The sequence below is a fragment of the Indicator indicator genome, chromosome 17 (assembly GCF_027791375.1).
Source record: "Indicator indicator isolate 239-I01 chromosome 17, UM_Iind_1.1, whole genome shotgun sequence".
NCBI classification, from domain to species: Eukaryota; Metazoa; Chordata; class Aves; order Piciformes; family Indicatoridae; genus Indicator; species Indicator indicator.
This window is the reverse complement of record NC_072026.1, coordinates 2,822,220-2,842,410: the sequence shown is the minus strand read 5'-3', so window position 1 is coordinate 2,842,410 and position 20,191 is coordinate 2,822,220. Positions and strand designations below refer to the sequence as shown.

The following is a 20,191-nucleotide window of genomic DNA, read 5'->3' as shown; positions in this document are numbered from 1 at the left end:
AAAGTCTGGGTTTGAGGTTCAGTTGGTACAGATGGTTTCTGCTGGGGTTTTGGGGCAGCGTGTGTGAAGGAGGCTTGTTTGTTTTTCTTAGCTCCATACTGAGCCAAAGTTGTGCATCATCTGGAAAAGCAGACAATTACAGCACAACAGTAACTAAAACTACTAATCCAATCCTCTTATGCCATGAAAAGGCATCTATGCTGCTGGCTAAAGTGAAGATGTGAATTGCCACCCTTTACCTGTGCAATCCTCTTAAGGCAGGTGTACTGGGCTTCCATTCCCAGATAGCAAGCTGCAATTTGCTTCTTCCCTGTTTGCTAAATCCTCTTAGTGATGAAGCAGCCTGAAATTTTGCTGTGGTCTGTAGAATTAACAACTGAGATACATTTGCTCTTTGCCTGCTCTTTTGATTGCATGTGCCACAGGCCAGTTGTGTTACAAATTCTTCCAGGCAGCCCTGCTCATCCAGCACTTCTCTGAGCTGCAACACCTCCACCATGGCCTACTTGCAAGCCCTTTTTGTTAGTAGTGGGCTGAACCCCTTCATTAGAATTGACAGCACTTCCTTTATAATTGAGGTATTCTAACACTCACATAAAAGTTCTTCAAGTTTGCTTGTTGCTTTATGTACCTATAAAAAGTTGGGAAAACACAACCTTTGGGGCCCAGGATGCACAGAGCTTTTCCTATATCTGCTGAGCGAGACTGGAGCAGCAAGATTTACCTGTTCATTTAACAAGGGCAAAAACAAGGGTGTCACAACGTGCTTTCACTGAGGCTTAAGAATTTGTTATCTTTTTACATGTTGTATTTCCAGAGGTTCAGAAAAATGGTAATTGAGGAAAAGCTGATCACATAACCATTTAAAGGCAAAATGTTTTGTAAATCTGAAAATCACGGCAGGCTCACTCTTCTGACCATTTGGGATTATTTCTGTCTTGCTTCCTTGCTGTTTGCTTATCACAGGTATTGTATTTTATACAGAAATCTATAGGCCTTGAATTTATTTTGTATACTCACCTCCCACAGGAACTCTTTGTGTTACTCTTTGCATAGCTTGGTCCTGCCTGAGCTTCCCAGCTGTGTTGTCTCAGGGTTGTGCCCAAAGACCCAGACTCCTGCCTGTGACTGTGGTATCTGGTGACTTCCTAAGTGTGACTTAGGGAGCTAAGTTCTGATGTCTTTCCATGTTCAGTTTTCTGACAGCTATGAAAAATAAATGCTAGAGAAATCAGAAGAGACTTTTCTTTTTTTGATGCTTTAATGAGAATGCCTGCTCCCTGGGTAGCCACAAGGAATATCCCCAGAAACATTATGTCATATTGTGCTGGTTTGGCTGACATGGAAATAATTTCTCCCACTCAGTTAATATGGTGCATTGCTGCAGGTTGTGGGTCTGCACTGTCACTGAGTTAATGAATTTACCTTTTCACCACCAGCTCTGTTTAGAGGATTAATGGACAGCTCTTATTACTGGCACTTTAATATTGTGCATCTTGCCTGATGTCTGAAGAAAAAAAAGGCTTCAACTGTTGACTTACAAGGAACAGAAAAATGTCTGAGAATGCTATAAGAACTGTGTTTTAGTTCTCTCATGTTATCCTTTGGCAGCAGTGGGCTCTGGAGCTGCTGCAGTGGTTAGATCTGGCTGGGAACTCTCAGTATTCCCAGTCTGATGCTTCTTTGTCACTGATTTTTCAGGCACTAGTCCTGACCTGTGCCCTTTTTTGAGTGCTTCCATGTAAAAGAAGCATAATAAGTAGTATTTCAAATGTGACTGTCATATACTGTAGTATTTAAATATTTTTTCTGTCACATCATGTTACTTTTTTTTTTTTGCTACTGAATCACCAATAACTTTATTGCGTTGTGGGGTGCATTAAAATTTTCTTATGCATTGAGCTGGAATTGTATTTTATTCATGGACTTTTGAGCCAATATTTCTTTAGATATGATAAAATCCTGGCCTGATTCATGTTTCTTCACAGAAGTATTTAATCTTGGATAATCTATGGCCGGATCAAACAGCAAAACATTTAAAATTCAGAATTAAACCACAAAATAATGGTGGTTTAAGATGTAGTAATATTCTTCATCATGTAGTTGAAGCCAGAAACTTAATCTATCTTAATCTGATACTACAGGAAAAGTGGTAGTGAATAAAAATTTCTACCCCTCATTCTGGTCAGTAACAACCAAATTAAATTTCTCTGGCATTGTCATGTAACATAAACATGTAGAATAAAAATGGGGGGAAGTAAGGAAAGGTAAAAACTTCTTTCTTCAGCAGAATTTAGAGTCTGATTTCTTTTTTATGACTTCTTCCTATTTACCTATTTTTGGTTGTTTCACATAGTTTGTAGCAAGAAAAATATTAATTCCTACTTAGGGAATTTCCTGGCAATTAATCAGCAATTCTGAACAGCGACCTGACTTTTAACTGAGCTAACTGAGTTGCTAGAGCTACTAAAGGACCTAGTTTAAGATCATCCAGGTTTCTAAAGTCAACAGGACAACATAAAGAAGAGCTACATGCTGTGCATGACATCCTCAGCGTTTCCTTGGAGAGAAGGAACACGAGGCATGTGTGTGATGCCTCAAAGCAGCCAATCTGCAGCCTTTGCCAAAGAGTTGACCAAGAGGTGCTATCCAAAAGGCTTCTGAACACTCCTTGAAAAAGCAAATCCTAGCCTTTGCTTTCAGACTACTGTAAGAAGTAAAGCAGTTTTGCTGTTATTTTGGGCAACTGTGTGAGGAATTGCCAAATCCACCTTCTACTCCTGAAACTTTTATCTTGAAGGATTTTAAACTCTTAATTGTGAATTAGGTCATAGACTCACCAGTTGCTGAAGAAATTGCATTAAGCAGAAATTTTATTTGCTCGGGCATTTCACTGTAAACTCCTGCACTGGATCTGGCTGCTCTGATAGCTAGGATTTTTAATGTCAGTGAAGTAGAATTGGCTCAGACAGACTTGTTATCTGTCTCTTCAGTATTTTTGTTTCCCTTGCATTTAAGACAAGGACATGTGGGGCATATTTCTGTTCTACTTGCACAAAACCTTGTTTGTCATGATAGTTTTGTTGATAGCAAACTAATTTTCTGAAGGTTACACTGTGATTGAAGACTTTTCTGTGGGGAGTGCAAGGTGGATCAGTCCTTGAAGCTGGAGAAAGGAGTTTTCAGTTAATATATATTCTTTCTAGTACCTTTGCTTTTAAGACCAGGCCTTGTATAGGAGAACATGGTTAATGCTGTTCCTTCTTTATTAGAATAGCTGACCTTTCTAAAATGCAGACAACAGGGGTCTGAAATAACTCACCTCAATGTGCTCAGGCTCCAGTGAAAGAAATGATACTTAATTTCCTAATGTTTTTTCTTTCCATCTAAAAATGGTTCCTTCTTGTTGGTACTTTTTGTGTTGGTTTTCTTTTTTTGTTTGTTTTTTTGCTTATTTTGTGTTTCCACCCCACCCCACCCCACCCCACCCCCTCCATCCTTTCTGGCAGCAGCTGGACAGTTATTGCAGAAAAGAAAAAGTTGGAAAGAGAGCTGGAACAGACTCTCTGAATCCCCCACACCACACTCCCCTAGTCCAGGAGATGAGCAGAAAACCTCTGGTGCTTATTGCAAAAAGAAGCAATATAAAACCTGATCACATCAATTCTGCACTTTTAGGCTCTACTACCCCTCCAGTACACAGGGTAAATGTTATTTTTTCCAACTGCTCACACTGATCCTAGAGATGTTTGATCATCACCAGAACTGTTACAGTTGCTCTTTCCTAAATTTGAGGATTTAATTATGCTGGTTCTGCACTGTGGTTTGACTATAAATGAAGAAGGTTCCTCTAAATATGACTCTATTTTTGGCCTTGCTCTTTTATTTTCTTTTCAGCTAATCCTCAAAGTTGTGTGTGTTTGTTTAAATTTGCTGTGTATTTCAGGACAGCTGAAACAGTGGCTGGCATGGTGACCATAAATTTGACATCTCAGCAAGTAAGGGAGGAAAAAAAAAAAAAAAACAGGAAAAAAAAAAAGTGGAAGAATTCTCAAATGTGGCTTTCTTATGGTGTAGTTTTAAAAGCATGTGTGCTGACAGTTGTGCCAGCTTAAGCATCTGTTCTTTCATCCACGGGTGTATTCCACCTCGTCTGCACCAGTTAAAAATAGCTGGTAACAAAAAGGAGTGAAGTTAACACAGAGCACTTCCTGACCCAATTCACTGGGCAGCCTCAGAGAGGCATGGGAAGCACAAGGAGCAGGGTGTGCAAGGGTACCACTCTACTTTGGAACCAGTGCTTCTGCCAGAAGAGATTCTCATCAAGCTCTGTCTCAAAAACATAAAGCAAAAGATAGAAACACTTGCCTTGCATTTGGCCAAAGCATTTCTCTTTTAAAATGAGTGCAATGAGACAGATTCAGTGTCCAAGTATTCTCAGCTTGGTCATACTGGAACATGGAAGCATCTAATCAAATAAATGGGAGGTCTGAGCATCCTGGCTTTTGGAAGCTTATGAGCACTTTCAGGTCATTCTTCAGCCATGCTGCTTCAACAATGGCTGGGGGCTTTTTTTACATTGTTATCCAGCAGAAAATTAATGAGGCTAAGCACTTAGATTTCATTAGCTCAGAGAGCTAACAAAGGCACTTCTGTTTTTTATCACTTTTATGAGAAATCCATCAGCAACAGCATCAGTGACACATCTTGAGGTTAAGATTGTTGTGAGTTGTGACAGCAAGGAGCATGCTTTGTGCCTGAAAATGTGATGCATTCCCTGAGCCTGACGCTTTTTTGCCTCCAGAGACGTCTTTAAGGTCACGTCTAGTTTCAGCAAGCTTCTTTAAAATGCTTCTTTAGTATTTCTGTGGTTCTGCCACAGCTCAGCAGCACCTGTCAGTTTTTGAGGAAAAAGTTAGAAAATCTTCACTTCCTAATACTCAGTCACAGATAATGAAGGCAGAACTACATTAAGTCATTTTCTTCCTGTATAGGAATGTTAATTTAAAAGTGCTGGAGTATCATTAAATCAAATTTTATAAGTACAGCAGTTTGTTCATTTGTTATTAATACTGCTTGGCACATTCTCTCATAAAACCTTCTCAGATGCTCTGAAGTCTTAAAATATTAATAATTTCTGCACAGCTTTTGTCTTGATAATACAGTTAGCTTGGAAAATTGCTGCCAAAAAGAGCTGTAATTATAGACACTGTGATTAAGGAAAAGCCCATTGCTTTGGGCATGCTAAAATAAAATACAGTGATGGTGATGATGCAGTATTCCCATCGAGTTTCATATGGGATAGAATTCTGGGGTGGAGTCTGTGTCTCAGACATGCACTCTTGGTGCAGTGGCTGTGATGTTTGCCCTTATGCAGAGAGAAGAGGACACTTTGGAGGGAGGGGAGAATGGTATCTATAGGGTTAGGATCTTTGGATTTTTAAATTTCTTGAGGGTTATGTCCTTTTTGCCAAACCTGCTGGTGGTTGAGGAGATCTGTTGTTGCATGTGAAGATCTGACCTCTTCAAGGCAGAGAAAGGGAACTGAGGTTGGAAGCTGGATCTCTCTCCAGCTTGTGCTCTCACAGTGCTGCTTCCCTGCTTGTAGAGAGCAGGGGAAGCTGCCCAATTCACACCTCAAAAATACAAGAATAGGGGCTGCATGGAAGGAGAAGAAATGTGACATCTGGAAATGGAAGCTGGCAGTAAATGAAGGCAGTTGGAAACATGGAGGGTTTTGCTAAGGGAAAACTGAGATATTTGCAATAAGAATTAGGTGGGTGAGAGGATACTTGTCACTAGGACCGCTGGGCCAGTGGTGGTGGCTGATGTATGGGATGTAGCTGCAGGATGAAGACAAAGAGAAGTTGAGGAGAAGGGAGTTCTCTACGTGAAAAGCCACGAAGTGGGAGAAATGGTCTGGCTGTAAGAGCCCAGCAGGGCTGGCTGCTGCTTCCTCAGCATGTCTGCAGGGGGCCCTGAAGGGCAAATGTGGAGCCTGGCTCTGCGAGGAGAGGAAAATAGGAGTGAAAGTAGCTTGTGCTTTGTCACAGTCTTAGTCTGAGGCAAGTGGAAGAGCTTACATCCGGCAAACTTCAAACTGTTTTGAACCCTGGAATGGAAGTCAACGTTTTTGCTGTCAGTTGGTGCCTGGGAAACGTTTATTCAAAGCTCTGATCCCACTCTGGTTCCTCCTCAAGCAGATGATGGATCCGTAAATTCAAGTGGCAGAAGCCTGCCACTGTATTTGCATCTGAAACATCCTCTGTATCTGGGTGAATATTCGAGTTATGCAGAGGAAACTCATCTGGGAAGAAACCTTTAAATGCATTGTATTTTCACAGCCAAGCATTTAAAGTTCAGATAATGCCAGAATCCAGGGATTTTTTTTTTTTTCAGAATAATCTTAATTCTTTCTTTTCCGTGTGTTTGCACATTCCTGCTATGAATTTTTAATGCCCTTTTTATATGAAATTTTGTAATCTGGCAAGTCTTGCTATAGATCAAGTTTGTAGGATTAAAGGTGCAAAACACTGCGTGATACTCTCTAGTTTTAAATGGACTCTAAACTTCCGGAAAGTTGAAGTCTGAAACACTCCAAGCTTGCTGTTTCAGAGTGTTTTCAAACATATTCCTTTTGTCTCTTGCTGAATTGTGGGGCTATGAAGATCCTTTTTTCCAAGCATTCTAAACATTTGGGTTTTTTTTCTCCTGAAAAAGCTTAAGAATGAATAACTAATATCTGAGAGTCAGCTTAGCAGGAATGTGGTACTGAGGATTATGCCTTTGCCTCAGTTGTTGGACTGAATAATTCTTGAAAAGCTTTTAACATCATTGACAAAAGGATATCCACCTGATGATTTTCATTGTTGCAAGTTATATAAGAATTGGAAAAGATCCACTGTGCCTAAGCCCAGTGTAATAAATCAAAGAGGGTTTTGATCAAGAACATCCATAAATTGATGTGTGGAGTCAATAAAATTACATTTAGGAAAAGGCATGCATTCACTACCTACCTCTCTCTGTTAGCCAAACAGTCAATTTCTTCCAGATCTTTCTGGCTGGCTGCTGTATATTGCTTAAATAGAAAATACCTCTGGTTTCTTGGTTGGTTGTTTTTAAAAACAAACCACAAAAAAACCCCAAAACCAACCAACCAAAAACCAAACCAAACCAAAAAAACAACCAAACAAACAAAAAAAGAAAACCCCCAAAACAAACACAACCTACAACTTTTCGTTCTGCAATAATTATGATTTGGACTGAGCCTACAGCTGCTGTCAAACACTGGATACGTTCAGGCAGATCTGAGTACATAAACTGAAAGTTGAGAGGAACAGAAGTTTGTGCTGCCTTCCCCAATTCATTAGATAATTTCCAGGTATTTTTTTAATAGTGAATAGCTAATTTTCTGCACTGTGAAGCTGCTTTGCCTAGGAAGAAAAGCCACAGTGGAGTCAGGTGAGGCATCTCAGGTGAAGTCCTCTTTACTGGGACGGTCATGTGGAAGGTCACTTGCAAAAAACAGCTGGAATCAAACAATGTTTTTTTTCTTATGGTTCCAAACCTCTTTCAGCAGTTGTCTTCTCTGTGTCTTTTCTCAAACTGATCACAGTTTCTGGTTTTCTTTTAGTTTTTTCTGTTCCTTTCTTCATAGCCCTCTTGGGGGTTTTTGGTGGGTTTTGGTTTTTTATTTTATTTTGGTTTTTTTTATTCTTGTCACCCAGAGGTAGTTTCAGTACAGTTTTCTTTTGAATTATTAGATGACCCTGGTGCCCCACAACTCAGCTCACCTTCCTGAGACTCATGTGCTGCTCTTGGCATGTTCCTGCTGTGCCCTGTGCTCACATTATACAAGATATCTGCCCTCAGAAGCAAGCACAGTCGCCATTTGCATTTATCTTCACTGAAGGGTACAGCAGTGTTAGTGGATTTCCTTCAACACCCATCACACAGCATTTGAAAATTGAGTTTGCCCCTGTTTCACTTTGATTTATTGATTTTTCACAAGTCACCATTATGCAACAACAGAGATATGATGGTTGTATAGCTTTGATTAGTTAAATGAGAGACATTAATGGGAATATTAATTTGCTCTTGGCAGAGCCAAGTGTAATCCTGAACAAACAGAGATCGTTTCAGCAACTTGCAGCTTTTGTCCTGTAAACCCAGATTCCACAGAGGCTTGCAATTATAACTTAGATTTGCTGTTGGCTATAAGGGCTTTGTGCAATTGTGATTTTAGCATTCTATGTGCTTTTTATATTAAAATGATTTAAAATAGTAAAAGTCATAGAATTGTTAGGCTTGGAAGGGCCTCAAGGATCATCCAGTTCCAAGTACCCTGCCATGGGCAGGGACACCTCACTCTAGATCAGGTTCCTCAGAGCCACATCCAGCCTGGCCTTAAAAATCTCCAGGGATGAGGCTTCCACCACCTCCCTGGGCAACCTGTTCCAGTGTCTCACTACCCTCACGGGGAAGAATTTCTTCCTGACATCCAATCTGAATCTCCCATTTCTATTTTTGCCCCATTCCTTCCAGTCCTATCACTACCTGACATCCTAAAAAGTCCCTCCCCAGCTTTCTTCTAGCCCCCTTCAGATACTGGAAGGCCACAAGAAGGTCTCTTCAGAGCCTCCTTTTCTCCAGACTGCACAGCCCCAACTCTTTCAGTCTGTCCTCATAAGAGAGGAGCTCCAGCCCTCTGACCATCCTTGCAGCCCTTTTCTGGACAAATTCTAGCACATCCAGATCCTTTTTGTAATAGGGGCTCCAGAACTGGATGGAGTACTGCAGGTGGGGTCTCACCAGACCAAAGTGTGTTTGGCTTCCTTGCTAAATTGACTGAGTGGACTCTTAATAGTCCCTCGATGCTAAGCTGTAGAAGTCAGGGGTAGTAAATGTGGTTCTGCTGAGCTGTTTTCCTTCCTTCATCCCCAAAACCAGAATGAGCAATCTTGCATTTTTGTAGCAGAGCATATTGTTTGGTGTACCCTCTTCTGTCACAGGAATCACCTTGTGAGAGCAGTTGTGCTTGTGGCAAGCTGAACTGGCAGGACCTTTCCTGTCTGCCCTCCCCATAACCCTTCATTTCACAGCCAGAGTTCTGTTGTCGTAGCCACCTGCCATGTATTTTCCTGTAGGAATAATGATGTAGTTTGAACAAAACCAGCATCTGGTCAGGAATTTTTAGTATAGCTTACAAACCCAGCCTATTTTGGAATAAGTAACAAAAATCTGTTAAAATGTATGAAAAATAAGATAATAAAGATAATTTATGGAAAGAGTTAGGGAAAATTGGGAAGCACAGACTTTTAAAATTAGAAATTAGATTTCTGTTGTGATGTATCACAGTTGACAAAGTTCTTGTCACCATGTTTCCCTCCCCACCCCCATGAGACCTGTCCTGTCTGCATGATTTAACTTCCTGCACAGAAGGCTCCAACCTGTGCTTTTCCTTCACTTAATTTCATAGTAATTTGGTTCAATCTCCCTGTCTAATGCCAGAGAGAAAGGGACAGATCTTTATGTAATGCAGCAGTGACGTTTGTCCTTTTAATGTAAAGCAAACCTGATGTCATTTGACATCAATGGAACGATTCCTGTTAATCTCCATGGCTCTTATTGTACCCACAATACGCAGCACCTCTTTTGTAATGTTGGCTCTGAGTTAATACTTAAATCTGATTTCAGCCAGCTCTACAGAGAATTTTTTTTAATAACCTGTGGGTTTGCTTTGTTGTTTTAATGGTCCCTTTTTTTCTTAATTATGCTGTTTAGAAAACAAACATTTTCAAGCTAATTGCCTTTACTTCTCCTGCCCTTTCTTCCCTTTATTCCACCTCCTTTCTTTTTTGTGCTTCCTTGATTTAGGCAATTCTCAATGTGCCTCATTTGCCAAATCGTAGTTTGCAGTAAACACATCAGAGATGTTTGTTTTCCCTCTACTCTTGGAACACAGAGAAAGTTTTTGTAGCCCTCATGGACAGAATACAAATTCTTTTACTTAAAAGTGGAAAGAGCAGATTTCTTATCATGGGTGTTAAGTCTCAGCTTTAAAACAAAGCAGAAATATTTAAACCCTGTTCCATGAATAAAGTTACTGCACTGTGAAGGATGTATCAGTTTCTTACATACTGTCCCCAAAAGAAGTAAGAATGTGCAGAGACAGAACTGCAAGCTTCTGTGAGTCTTGCCTAACTCTGACACTGTGTAATGAGAATGGTGGCCTACAAGAAAGCTGGTGAAGGACTTTTTAGGGTGTTGGGTAGTGATAGTATAGGGAGAAAGGATCCAAGCTAGAGGAGGATAGATTTAGATTAGATGTTAGAAAAGTTCTTTACCATGAGGGTGGTGAGAGTCTGGAACAAGTTGCCCAGGGAGGTGATGGAAGCCTCATCCTTGGAGGTTTTTAAGGCCAGGCTGAATGTGGCTCTGTGCAACCTGATCTAGTGTGAGGTGTCCCTACCCATGGCAGGGGGTTGGAACTGGATGATCCTTGAGGTCCCTTCCAACCCTGACAGTTCTGTGATTCTGTATAATTTTATTTACTTTTAAAGCAGAGCTGCTGCTCCTTGCTTTATATTTGTGCATCTTACAGATCTCGTCTGATCTGTAAATGGAAATTGTAGAGAAAATTGCAGGAAGAGCCATAATGAGGCCTAAGTGGCTCTAGGAAATAAATATTCCATTTGGCTTTGGTGAGTCCAGGTGATCTTATTCTGTGCTCTTTCTACCATCATCTTTGATATTTTCATGCTAAAAGCAATTATAGCCACAATAACAAAGATGAAATTACTGACACCTAAATTCTTGCTTTGTTACACCTCAGAGTTATCAACACAACATTTCACATTGCCAGAAAAGGAGCACTTTGATACAGAAAAACAGAGGGCAGGGGACAAATATTCCTTTGTGTGTGTATTTATTTGATGCTGTCATACTGCTGCTGAGGCAGCGTATTCCTTTAATGATATTTTTCTGTTCTGTTGTCCACTGCCATGCTGTTTACACCACTAAGTAAAAGCTTCTAAAGATGGCCTGGGGAGCTATTACTGAGTGGTTTGAATAACATAAATTCCTTCTTTTGCTCTTCTGACAGAAGTTCTCTCTGGCCCAAAGCATGGTTAGTATATAAACTACATACATAACATAAACTGTGTGGCTACAGTTTTCATAGGCTGGCACCTTCATTTGCTATCTTCTAAATATTTCTGAATGCTGTAAATACTTAACTTAGGAAGGGGCTTCTTGCCTCTACTCTACTCTAGTAAGACCCCACCTGCAGTACCTGTGCCCAGCTCTGGAATCCTCAACACAAGAAGGGCATGGAGATATTAGAGCGAGTTCAGAGAAGGGCTACAAAGATGGTCAGAGGGCTGGAGCACCTCTCCTATGAAGACAAGCTGAGAGTTGTTCAGACTGGAGAAGAGCAGGCTCCAGGGAGATCTTATAGCAGCCTTCTAGTATTTGAAGGGGGCCTACAGGAGAATTGGAAAGAGACTTTTTATGAAGGCATGTATTGATAAAATGAAGGTTAATGGCTTCAAACTGGAAGAAGATCAACTTAAATTAGACATTAGGAAGAAATTCTTCCCTATGAGGGTGGTGCAAATAACATCAGTAATAGAAACTTTTCTGTTTAGCTATAGTGTGTGTGCTATACTGTATAAGTTAAAATGTAAATTTTTGCCCTTTTTACATAATAAATGCAAGCAAGGAGTTACACTTTTGTTCCCAAGAACTGTCTATGATTGTGAGATACAGAGGAGTGATTGTCTCCACTCTCTGAATATGTTGTTGGCTTTTTTTTAACTAGGCCTTGATGATTGCCTCCAGCAATACATAAAAAACTTTGAAAGAGAGAAGATCAATGGGGAACAGCTGCTCCACATCACCCATCAGGAGCTTGAGGAACTGGGAGTCACTCGCATTGGCCACCAAGAACTGATACTGGAAGCAGTTGATCTGCTGTGTGCATTGGTGAGTAGTTTCTTGCCTCATTCATCTTAATAATCTGGGGCTATAAATTTTTGAACCACAACTAAATGAATGTGGGCTGCACACTGCAGCTATGTACTTGTACAAACATAAGTGGCTTTGCTTCATTAAAGGACTGGCATGCACAGGCTTCTTTCAGCTGCAAAGAAACTATATATATCCATTTTATGATTAGGTATGATGGTGTTTTACTGCTCTTCCTCTACCTTTCTCAGGCTTGCATTCAAATACTGTTGACTATCACTACTGGCATCCGTATGGTTCTGTAATTATATGCCATATGCCCTCGTATTTCACTGACATTTGCCACACTATCCTAAACCAAGTAGACCTGAGTGTTGTAACCATGCCATCATTCAAAAGGATGGTACTAAGGAGACAGAAGGTAATGCTAATTAGGCTGGAAGATTGTTTAAAATGAGCTTTATAACAAGATCAGAATGATAAAATGTACTTTATCTGAAGTTCAGACATGTGTCAATTTAAAATTTGGGGGTTTTTAGCAACCTGCAAGCATGCAACTTTAGAGCAACACAGTTTGGTTGGTTTGGGGTTTTTTCATATAACATGTCAATATTCTAGGTAGCCTCTTAACAATGTTTTTGTTATCAGAATTTTTTTTCTTTCCCCCCTTTGTTATTCAATGTCTACCAGCTGATAAAATGGAATATATTAATTTAATCCTAAAGTTTAAAAATAACTTTGTGTAGGGGAACAGGGCAAAGGATATTTAATACAAAAAAAGGAAACCAGTAAAATTACATAGGACAGCGCCAGTATTTTACTACTTTATCAGGAGGTCTGCTCTTGCACAAACTAGATTATCCAGTGGGATTCTGATAAGATAAATTGTCCCCAACAGGGAAACTGGCACTTAGCAGTAAAATAGAAAACAAGAGGATAAAATGCACTTGATCTAAGCAGAAGCAGTATGAAGTACCTTTTATTATGCATATACTTCTTGAAAGTACTTCATATTGCAAAATCTGCTTATCATAGCTTGAGATCCATTCCTATAAACTAAATAACAATATCTCAAGTCAGAGAAACACTTCAGGCCTTACCCATAAACTGCTGCATACTGCATAACCCAAAAAAAACTTTTCTGGAATGGAAACATTTAAACTTGACCTCAAGAGTTTTTCTCTGAAACATTGTTTTCCACCTAAAAGGAACCTAAATACCCCACAGTGTTATGTTATGTCGTCTAAAGAGCAATGCAGGGCTATGCCCTGATACTAGTCAGAAATAGCAGACCCAAAAAGTATCCTCTGGAAAAAGAAGGCCCTTCGGTCAAGTGTGCTCTTTGGGTGGACCCTTGCTGAGTTTTAATTATTTTTATTATTTTAAACAAAGGCCCTGCATCTCTTAATTTCTGGCCCTGCTGTTGGTCAACAGTGCAGTTCTTCTCTTACTGTGCCACCTTATGACCTTATTTCTTCTTTTAAAGCCAGATGGGGATTTTCCAGCTCCTGGTATCATTTGTTTAGCTTCTGCCTTGCAGCCCTTACCCTTCATTTCTCACAGTGTCTCTGAAAAGCTTAATTTTTCTTTTTTGCTTTTAAGTTTTTATCTTTCTACCCGTTCCGTGTGATTCTGCTGAGTGAGTCTGCTGCCTGCAGCTCTGCTCTTAGGGTTATTCTCTCACTTCTGACATCTCTGCCTTGCTGCTGTGCACAACAGATTTTTCAATTCCTGCAGCTTCTTCCTGAGCCAGGATCACAAGTAAAAATTTTACAAGGCTAATATCTACTTTTAATCTGTAATAATTTCTAACAATTTTAATCTATGGAATCAAAAAGCATCATTATGGATTTCTTTTAATTCTTTTCAATAATGACAGTAATTGAATGGCAGAATAGCTGATGCTGCCTTTATTAGGAACTGAAATATACTTCTAAAATATTACAGTTGGATTGTTATCCTGTGCTAAATCCTGAAACATTAATAGATTAATGGACTAAAACCTGACTGCTGGTTAAGTGAACAGTGAATTGGAGTTCACCCCTGTAATGAGTTTTTGGACTCTCTAGTGCAAACAAAAGCAGAGGACAGACCTTATTTTTAAAGTAATTAAGAAAATAAAAGGGGATATGAGCTATCTGTGTTTTCCTCACACTACTAAACAGAAGCTAACACAAATTATTCGAATCAAAATGTCTTAAGGAGCATGTAATTTTATCCTGGATTTCCTGAGTTTCGTGATGAGCCAACCTAATACCCTTTATGGGAAGGTAGAATGCAGCCTTAGGCAGGAAGCTGTCAATGGAACAGTGCAGTGTGTGTGTGCCTATGGACCAGGTACAGAGAGTACAACGTGAGCGTAGTTGTGAACTCATACACACACACAACAAAAAACTTCTACAAGTTTATTATGAGAAAAAAAAATAAATAAAAATGGAGGGGAAACATCCATTCAAACAGTCTGGTCAAAATGCTACATGCGGAGAGGCAGTAACAGCAGCAGTAGCTTGTCTTTTCCCTCTGTCTCCCCCTTTGCCCCATTCAGCAAGGCCTGTGTTCCCAGTCCCCTGCTATGCACTGTGTTGCCTTCCTGTCTGGATCACAGGAGATGCATTCCTGTTTGTATCAATACATGTCACTGCTGCTTTTTACTCTGCATATCATCCACTCACTGGGTTGTGCCAATGAGCATTGATTGTTTGTTTGCTATACATGGATTTCTTAATTGATTTCAGTTTGGCAGTTGGCAGTGTCCATGTTAGGTGACCTATTTTTCTCAGGCAGTATCAGCAGGATGTTGCACTCCCTCCTAGCTGGGTGGGTTGTGTAACACGCTAAACAGAAGCGTCTCCAACGTACTGTGGAAATCTCTCAGGTAAGCTTAGGCTCAGTGATGCATCAGGAATTGGTCATGACTGTAGCTGCAAACAGCTCTATTGCTTCAGGAAACCCAGAGAAATTTGAGTAGCTTAGCTCAAGCTCTTGGAACACACTGAAAGTGCATGCTGTGATGCCATAGCCTCCATATGCTTTCCCTAAGGGTCTGGCCATCAGCCCACTGACTTTTGGAGGGGTGGGGAGTAGTTGGTTGGGGTTACAAATTAAAGAGTGATGTCTCTGATGCAAACCATTACACAGCATATACAGAGCTTACTGCTGACCCATAATGAAAGATCTAAGGGTAAGGGGGAATGGGGGAGAAATAAAAGGAGCCACCTCCTGTGTTTTATCTTCCTGGTCCTAAACCACCTGTTAGCTGAACTCTCAAATGGAAATTATTAAAGGCAGGGAATGTTTACTACTACACATTTGCCCTCCATATGATTTTACAGAGATGCTACAAAGAACAACCACAGACCATGATTTTCCTTTTGAAAGAAAGCTGAATTCAGAGCTTTCTTTAACTAGGCCTTGCATATGAGCATCCTATCAAGAAAAGATTCTGTAACAGAAAAAGATGGCCTGCAGTAGGAAAGGAGAAGATTTAAGAAATGTAAACAGGGGAAAATAAAAGTATTTGACACACCTGTGCAGATGTATCAAATACATATACTTCTGCATGGTGATACATAAATACATGTATTTTGTCTTAAAAATTAAATCATGTTAAATGTTAGAATAGTCTGGGTTTTGAAAGGGTACAGTTGCAATGTAAAAGGTGAGTGTATCTTTCACTATAGTAGAGAAATACTGGTGCTTTCTTAAATTTGCTCTTGGGATTGAAATTATGTGATATTAAAGGGGAAGTCATAGGTGAGCCATACATTCAGCTTTGATCTCCCCCCCCCCCCCCCCATTCTAAAAAGACATTTTTGAGTAGTGATTTAATTAAGAAGAAATTTGGGAATGATAGCTGAAGGGAAAAAAGTCCTATCTTAAATATCAAAGTCCTTCCTTACTACTGTGGTCAGAAGCTGTTCTGCAATTGTTTATTTCAAGTGACCTAAATAATATCTACAGACTAAAAAAGGGCAGGCCACTTAGGGTTTGGATTGTAATTTTCTTAAAGATGAAATACTAATCTGGATAGGTATTGGAGGACTAGTGCACAAAGGCTGGGGAATAGCAGGGCCTGGGGAAAAGAATTCTTTGATAGACATCAAGATATATTGGAAAGAAGAAAAAGGAGTACTTTTGGGGTGAACATGGATAGCTGTTCAAACCTATGGAAGGAAATTTGATTTAATTAGGACAGTCTTGGAGTAGGTATATTGTTAAAGCCTGCACAAATTAAAATATAAACAGTCTAGTGGGAAGCCAGGCTTTGATAATGAATGGAAATAAAAATGAATGCAAAATGAAAAGCGTGCTCCAATATAGATTGTATCTAAAGTAATTAAGGGTGCTGTTAATTCACAAGCATTCAGCCAGTGAAATTGGGCACTGTGCTGTGATAGCATTCAAGGAGAAAGAAAGATTAGAAAATTTGTCTCTCTGCAACCCAAGCATGATAGTTTCCCTGGCAGAAGAGAAAATAAAGTCACCTGTGGATTAGCGTGTTCAGAACAACTAACATGAGTCTAATGTGCTTGTGTTTTTACTATTTCTTTTTAGCAATGTATGGGACATGGGATTGTTCTGCACCTAGATTGGGGCAATCCCAAACACAAAACAGGCTGGGAGGAGAATGGCATAGAGAGCAGTCCTGAGGAGAAGGGCTTGGCATGCTGGTTGATGAGAAGTTCAACTTGAGCTGCCAACATGCACTTGCAGCCCAAAAGCCAACTGTTCTGAGCTGCATCAAAAGAATTGTGGCCAGCAGGTCAACAGACAGGAGCTCCCCCTCTATTCAACTCATAAGACCCCACCTGAAGTGCTGTTGAGCTCTGGAGCAAGATGAAAATGGAAATGTTAGAGCAGATCCGGGGGAGGGCCATGAAGATGACTAGAGCACCTCTCCTATGAAGACAGGCTGAGAGAGTTGGAGTTGTTAAGACTGGAGAAGAGAAGGCTCCAGGGAAACCTTATAGCAACTTTTAGTATCTGAATGGGGCTACAGGAGAGCTGGAGAGAGACTTTTTACAAAAGCATGGAGTAACAAGACAAGAAGTAATGGCTTCAAAGGAGACTCAAATAAGATATTATGAATTAAATTAGGCATTAGGAAGAACTTCTTCCCCATGAGGGTGGTGAGGCACTGGAAAAGGCTGCTCAGAGAAGTTGTGGAGGCTCCAACCCTGGAAGCATTCAAAGACAGGTTGGATGGGGCCTTGAGCAACCAGGTTCAGTAGCTGTTTGTGCCTGTAGCAGTAGGATTTGAACTAGATGATCTTTGAGGTCCCTTCCAACCCAAACCATTCCATGATCCCAAGCTACCAAGCAAGTATGTTTTTTTCCCTCTAACATATTTCTGTGTTAGCTATCAGTAACAGTATTTTCTGGGTCAGATAGAAAGCAGTTTACTGTCATTTATTTTGAAGTGTGCCCTGCTGAAGATGATGCAGCCAGTCTTTCATGTCTGTCTCTCTGCCTGTTGATAAGGTTGCATTAAAATTATTCAAGTATTTCTTAAAACTGATACTACTTTTTAATAGTCATAACTGCAATGATCTCTCGAGATAATTTTTGTCTTTCATTCTGCTGATACACTTCTTGATTTGTCATTACTGTGAGTATATTGGCAAATATTCTTTTCTTCCCTTTCCTGGTAGCTAATCAAGTTTCATTTATAGTAAGTCAAATGATTTTCCCCCTGTGTTTCAAAGGTTATTCAGAGGTAATTATTCTATATAAATATATTTTTATATGGTTGTATTTTTGTATATATGATTAAATAGATGGAAATAAATCTTTCTTTGAAATGGAACTCCATCTCTTAGTGAGAGATGAGGAGATATTCCATCTCCTCAGTACAGTGAGCAGCCTGGCATGTACGTTATTTTTGCCTATACAAACATATAGACATCCAGAGAGCTTGATTAACAGCAACTAGAAAAGGAGCTCAAGTTTTGGCAGTCCAGGGCTGTTTATTATGTTGTGCCAAACTACTGAATGACTACTGTTGAAAGAGTTAGTTAATTATTCTACACATCAGAAAGGATGTATCATCTTTTGCTTAGTTTAATTAGCTGTTTCTTTCTTCTATAGCCTCTCAAATTCTGCTGCCTGGGAAAATACACCAGTTTAAGAGTTTTCTGTTGTTTCTTCTCATTTTAAAGTCTGTTGTGCATTTTTGCATTTAAAGAAATGTTTTCAGACCAGGACACCGAAGGAAGATAAATTTCCACCAACAGCTCACCAGAGTCTAAAGCTATTTTAGTTCAAAGGTAGTTTAGACACATGCATGATTACTTTGTCTCGCTGGCAAGCAGTAAGGAGTTCAAGACCTTGCTGACCTGGTATGCTGAAAAAGATCCCTGGATGCAATTACATCTTCTTTGTGTTGACTACCCAGCACAAACAAAATTCTCCAATTGTGATGTCAGCCAGTGCTCCCTCAGCAGATGTGAAGGTAGCTCTGTGAGTTGATATAAGTAGATACAAGGTAGAGGATAATTTTTTTTTTCACTGTCAGCTCAGTTTTGTCTTCAAGGAGCACTACCTCTGCACCAATTGCTCTTACTTGTTGTGTAGTAAGAATATTTTAGAATACTCTAACAGCTTCTATTTTGATCCCTTAAATTTATATACACCAGTTGCCTGTAGAGCAAGATGATGCTAACAGACTTTTGTTTTTCCTGTCTTTGGACATAGCTGAAAAATTTTCTTTTGTCACACAATAATTTTTTTTCCCAAAATAGAGAGAAACATGTTCTGTTCCAAATGTTAAATCTGCTTCAAAGCTTGTAATTTTCTTCTGAAAATGCATCTGTTTAAGTACCAGTGAGAATGAGGATCCTAATCCATTGCTGGCTAGGCTGGTGAATAGGCTACTACAGGAACTGCTGCATGCTTCTGAAAAAAATGTACTTATTTCCATTTATAAATGTGTAAAATAATCCATTTACAATAATCCAATGCTGTATTTCATGTCAGGCTGTGTGTCTGGGTAAACCCAGTGGTATTCTGTCAATGAATGTTTTACTTCTTTTCCTGTTAGGAGTTACTGACACTCACTGGCAGAGACCAGCAGACCGTAATATCTTTAACTAATTGCATTGCTACAGTAGCAGAAGTTTTTGCAAATCACTAGGTAAGGTAATGAGATGGTGCTGGAAACCCACGTGTGTCCAGTGGTGTAGACCAGCGTGAGAAGGAAAGTACTGGCTGGAATTCAATCCAAATAGTTGGTAGACATGACAATCTGTGGATGATCTTCCACACTTAGTTCAGAAGATGTTAATGCAATGTTCATTTCTGGCATCATTTAGATTTCTTTTGTGGTTTAGATCTGGAAGGAGAGAGTTTAGTTTGCAATTTCAGCCCTTCTGAAAGGGGTTTCTTCAGGGCTGGTGATAGTCATCACAATTACTGCTAGGAACATAAGAATGGACATTTTCCTGAACATTGACAGAAGGAAAACCTAAACTAAACTGTTTCACTTCATGGTTGTTTCTGCTGAAACCAGCTGCCATGACATTGCATTGTTACAGTGTTAAGTAAATGTTTATTGCTTCTTTTGCTTCCCTTTCTTTGTGTTTATTGCATGGAAGTCTGGTTTGCCAAAACCAGTGGGCAGTGAAAAGAAGCAAGTCCAGCTTTTGTTTTTTCCAATCTTGTTTCCTTTCTGCCGTTCTCCAATATTCTGAATTGCACTGTGTAAGCTCTCCTGTGTCCCGAGCCACAGCCCAGCCAAGATGTGGATGCTGATTTGTCTGAGACAGGGTGGAGATACACTGTGGTCTCCCAAGGATGCTTACCTAGTCTTCGTGGGCTAATTAGAGCTGACATATCCAATTAATTTATATGACTTATTGCTTCCCCTAGAATTTCAATGTGAATTATGTAGAATAGCCTACTAGTGACTCAGGAACATATTGTGCGTCAGAGGACTCACTTTTCCTCATTATGAAGAATTATAAAGCAAGATGCTTGTAATGTTTGTGTCCTCTGTCATCTCAACTCACGCTAGAAAGTCTTGCTAGATTTCTGTGTTGCTTTGGATAACATCAGTGTGTGTTTGGTTAAAGCTTGCCACAAAAAGAAATCTTATGAGGGAGTTTCATCAACACGACCACAGACGGGAATGTCTGTAAGATGAAATAGTGCTTCACACCTATCTTTTTCCACTTTGGGATGATATTTGTGGGTGGCTTTGAGCTGAGAATGCTTTTATGTTTTCACA

At 39.8% G+C, this 20,191-nt stretch overlaps 1 protein-coding gene across 1 annotated transcript in view; it reads left to right on the top strand.

Annotated features, from left to right (window-relative positions):
* The window catches only part of LOC128972456 (connector enhancer of kinase suppressor of ras 2-like), a 198,619-nt gene that overhangs the window by 61,018 nt on the left and 117,410 nt on the right, over window positions 1-20,191 (top strand). Inside the window, exon 2 of the mRNA XM_054388444.1 lies at window positions 11,822-11,985. Coding sequence (XP_054244419.1) covers window positions 11,822-11,985 — 164 coding nt within the window. The remainder of the gene's footprint in view (window positions 1-11,821; window positions 11,986-20,191) is intronic.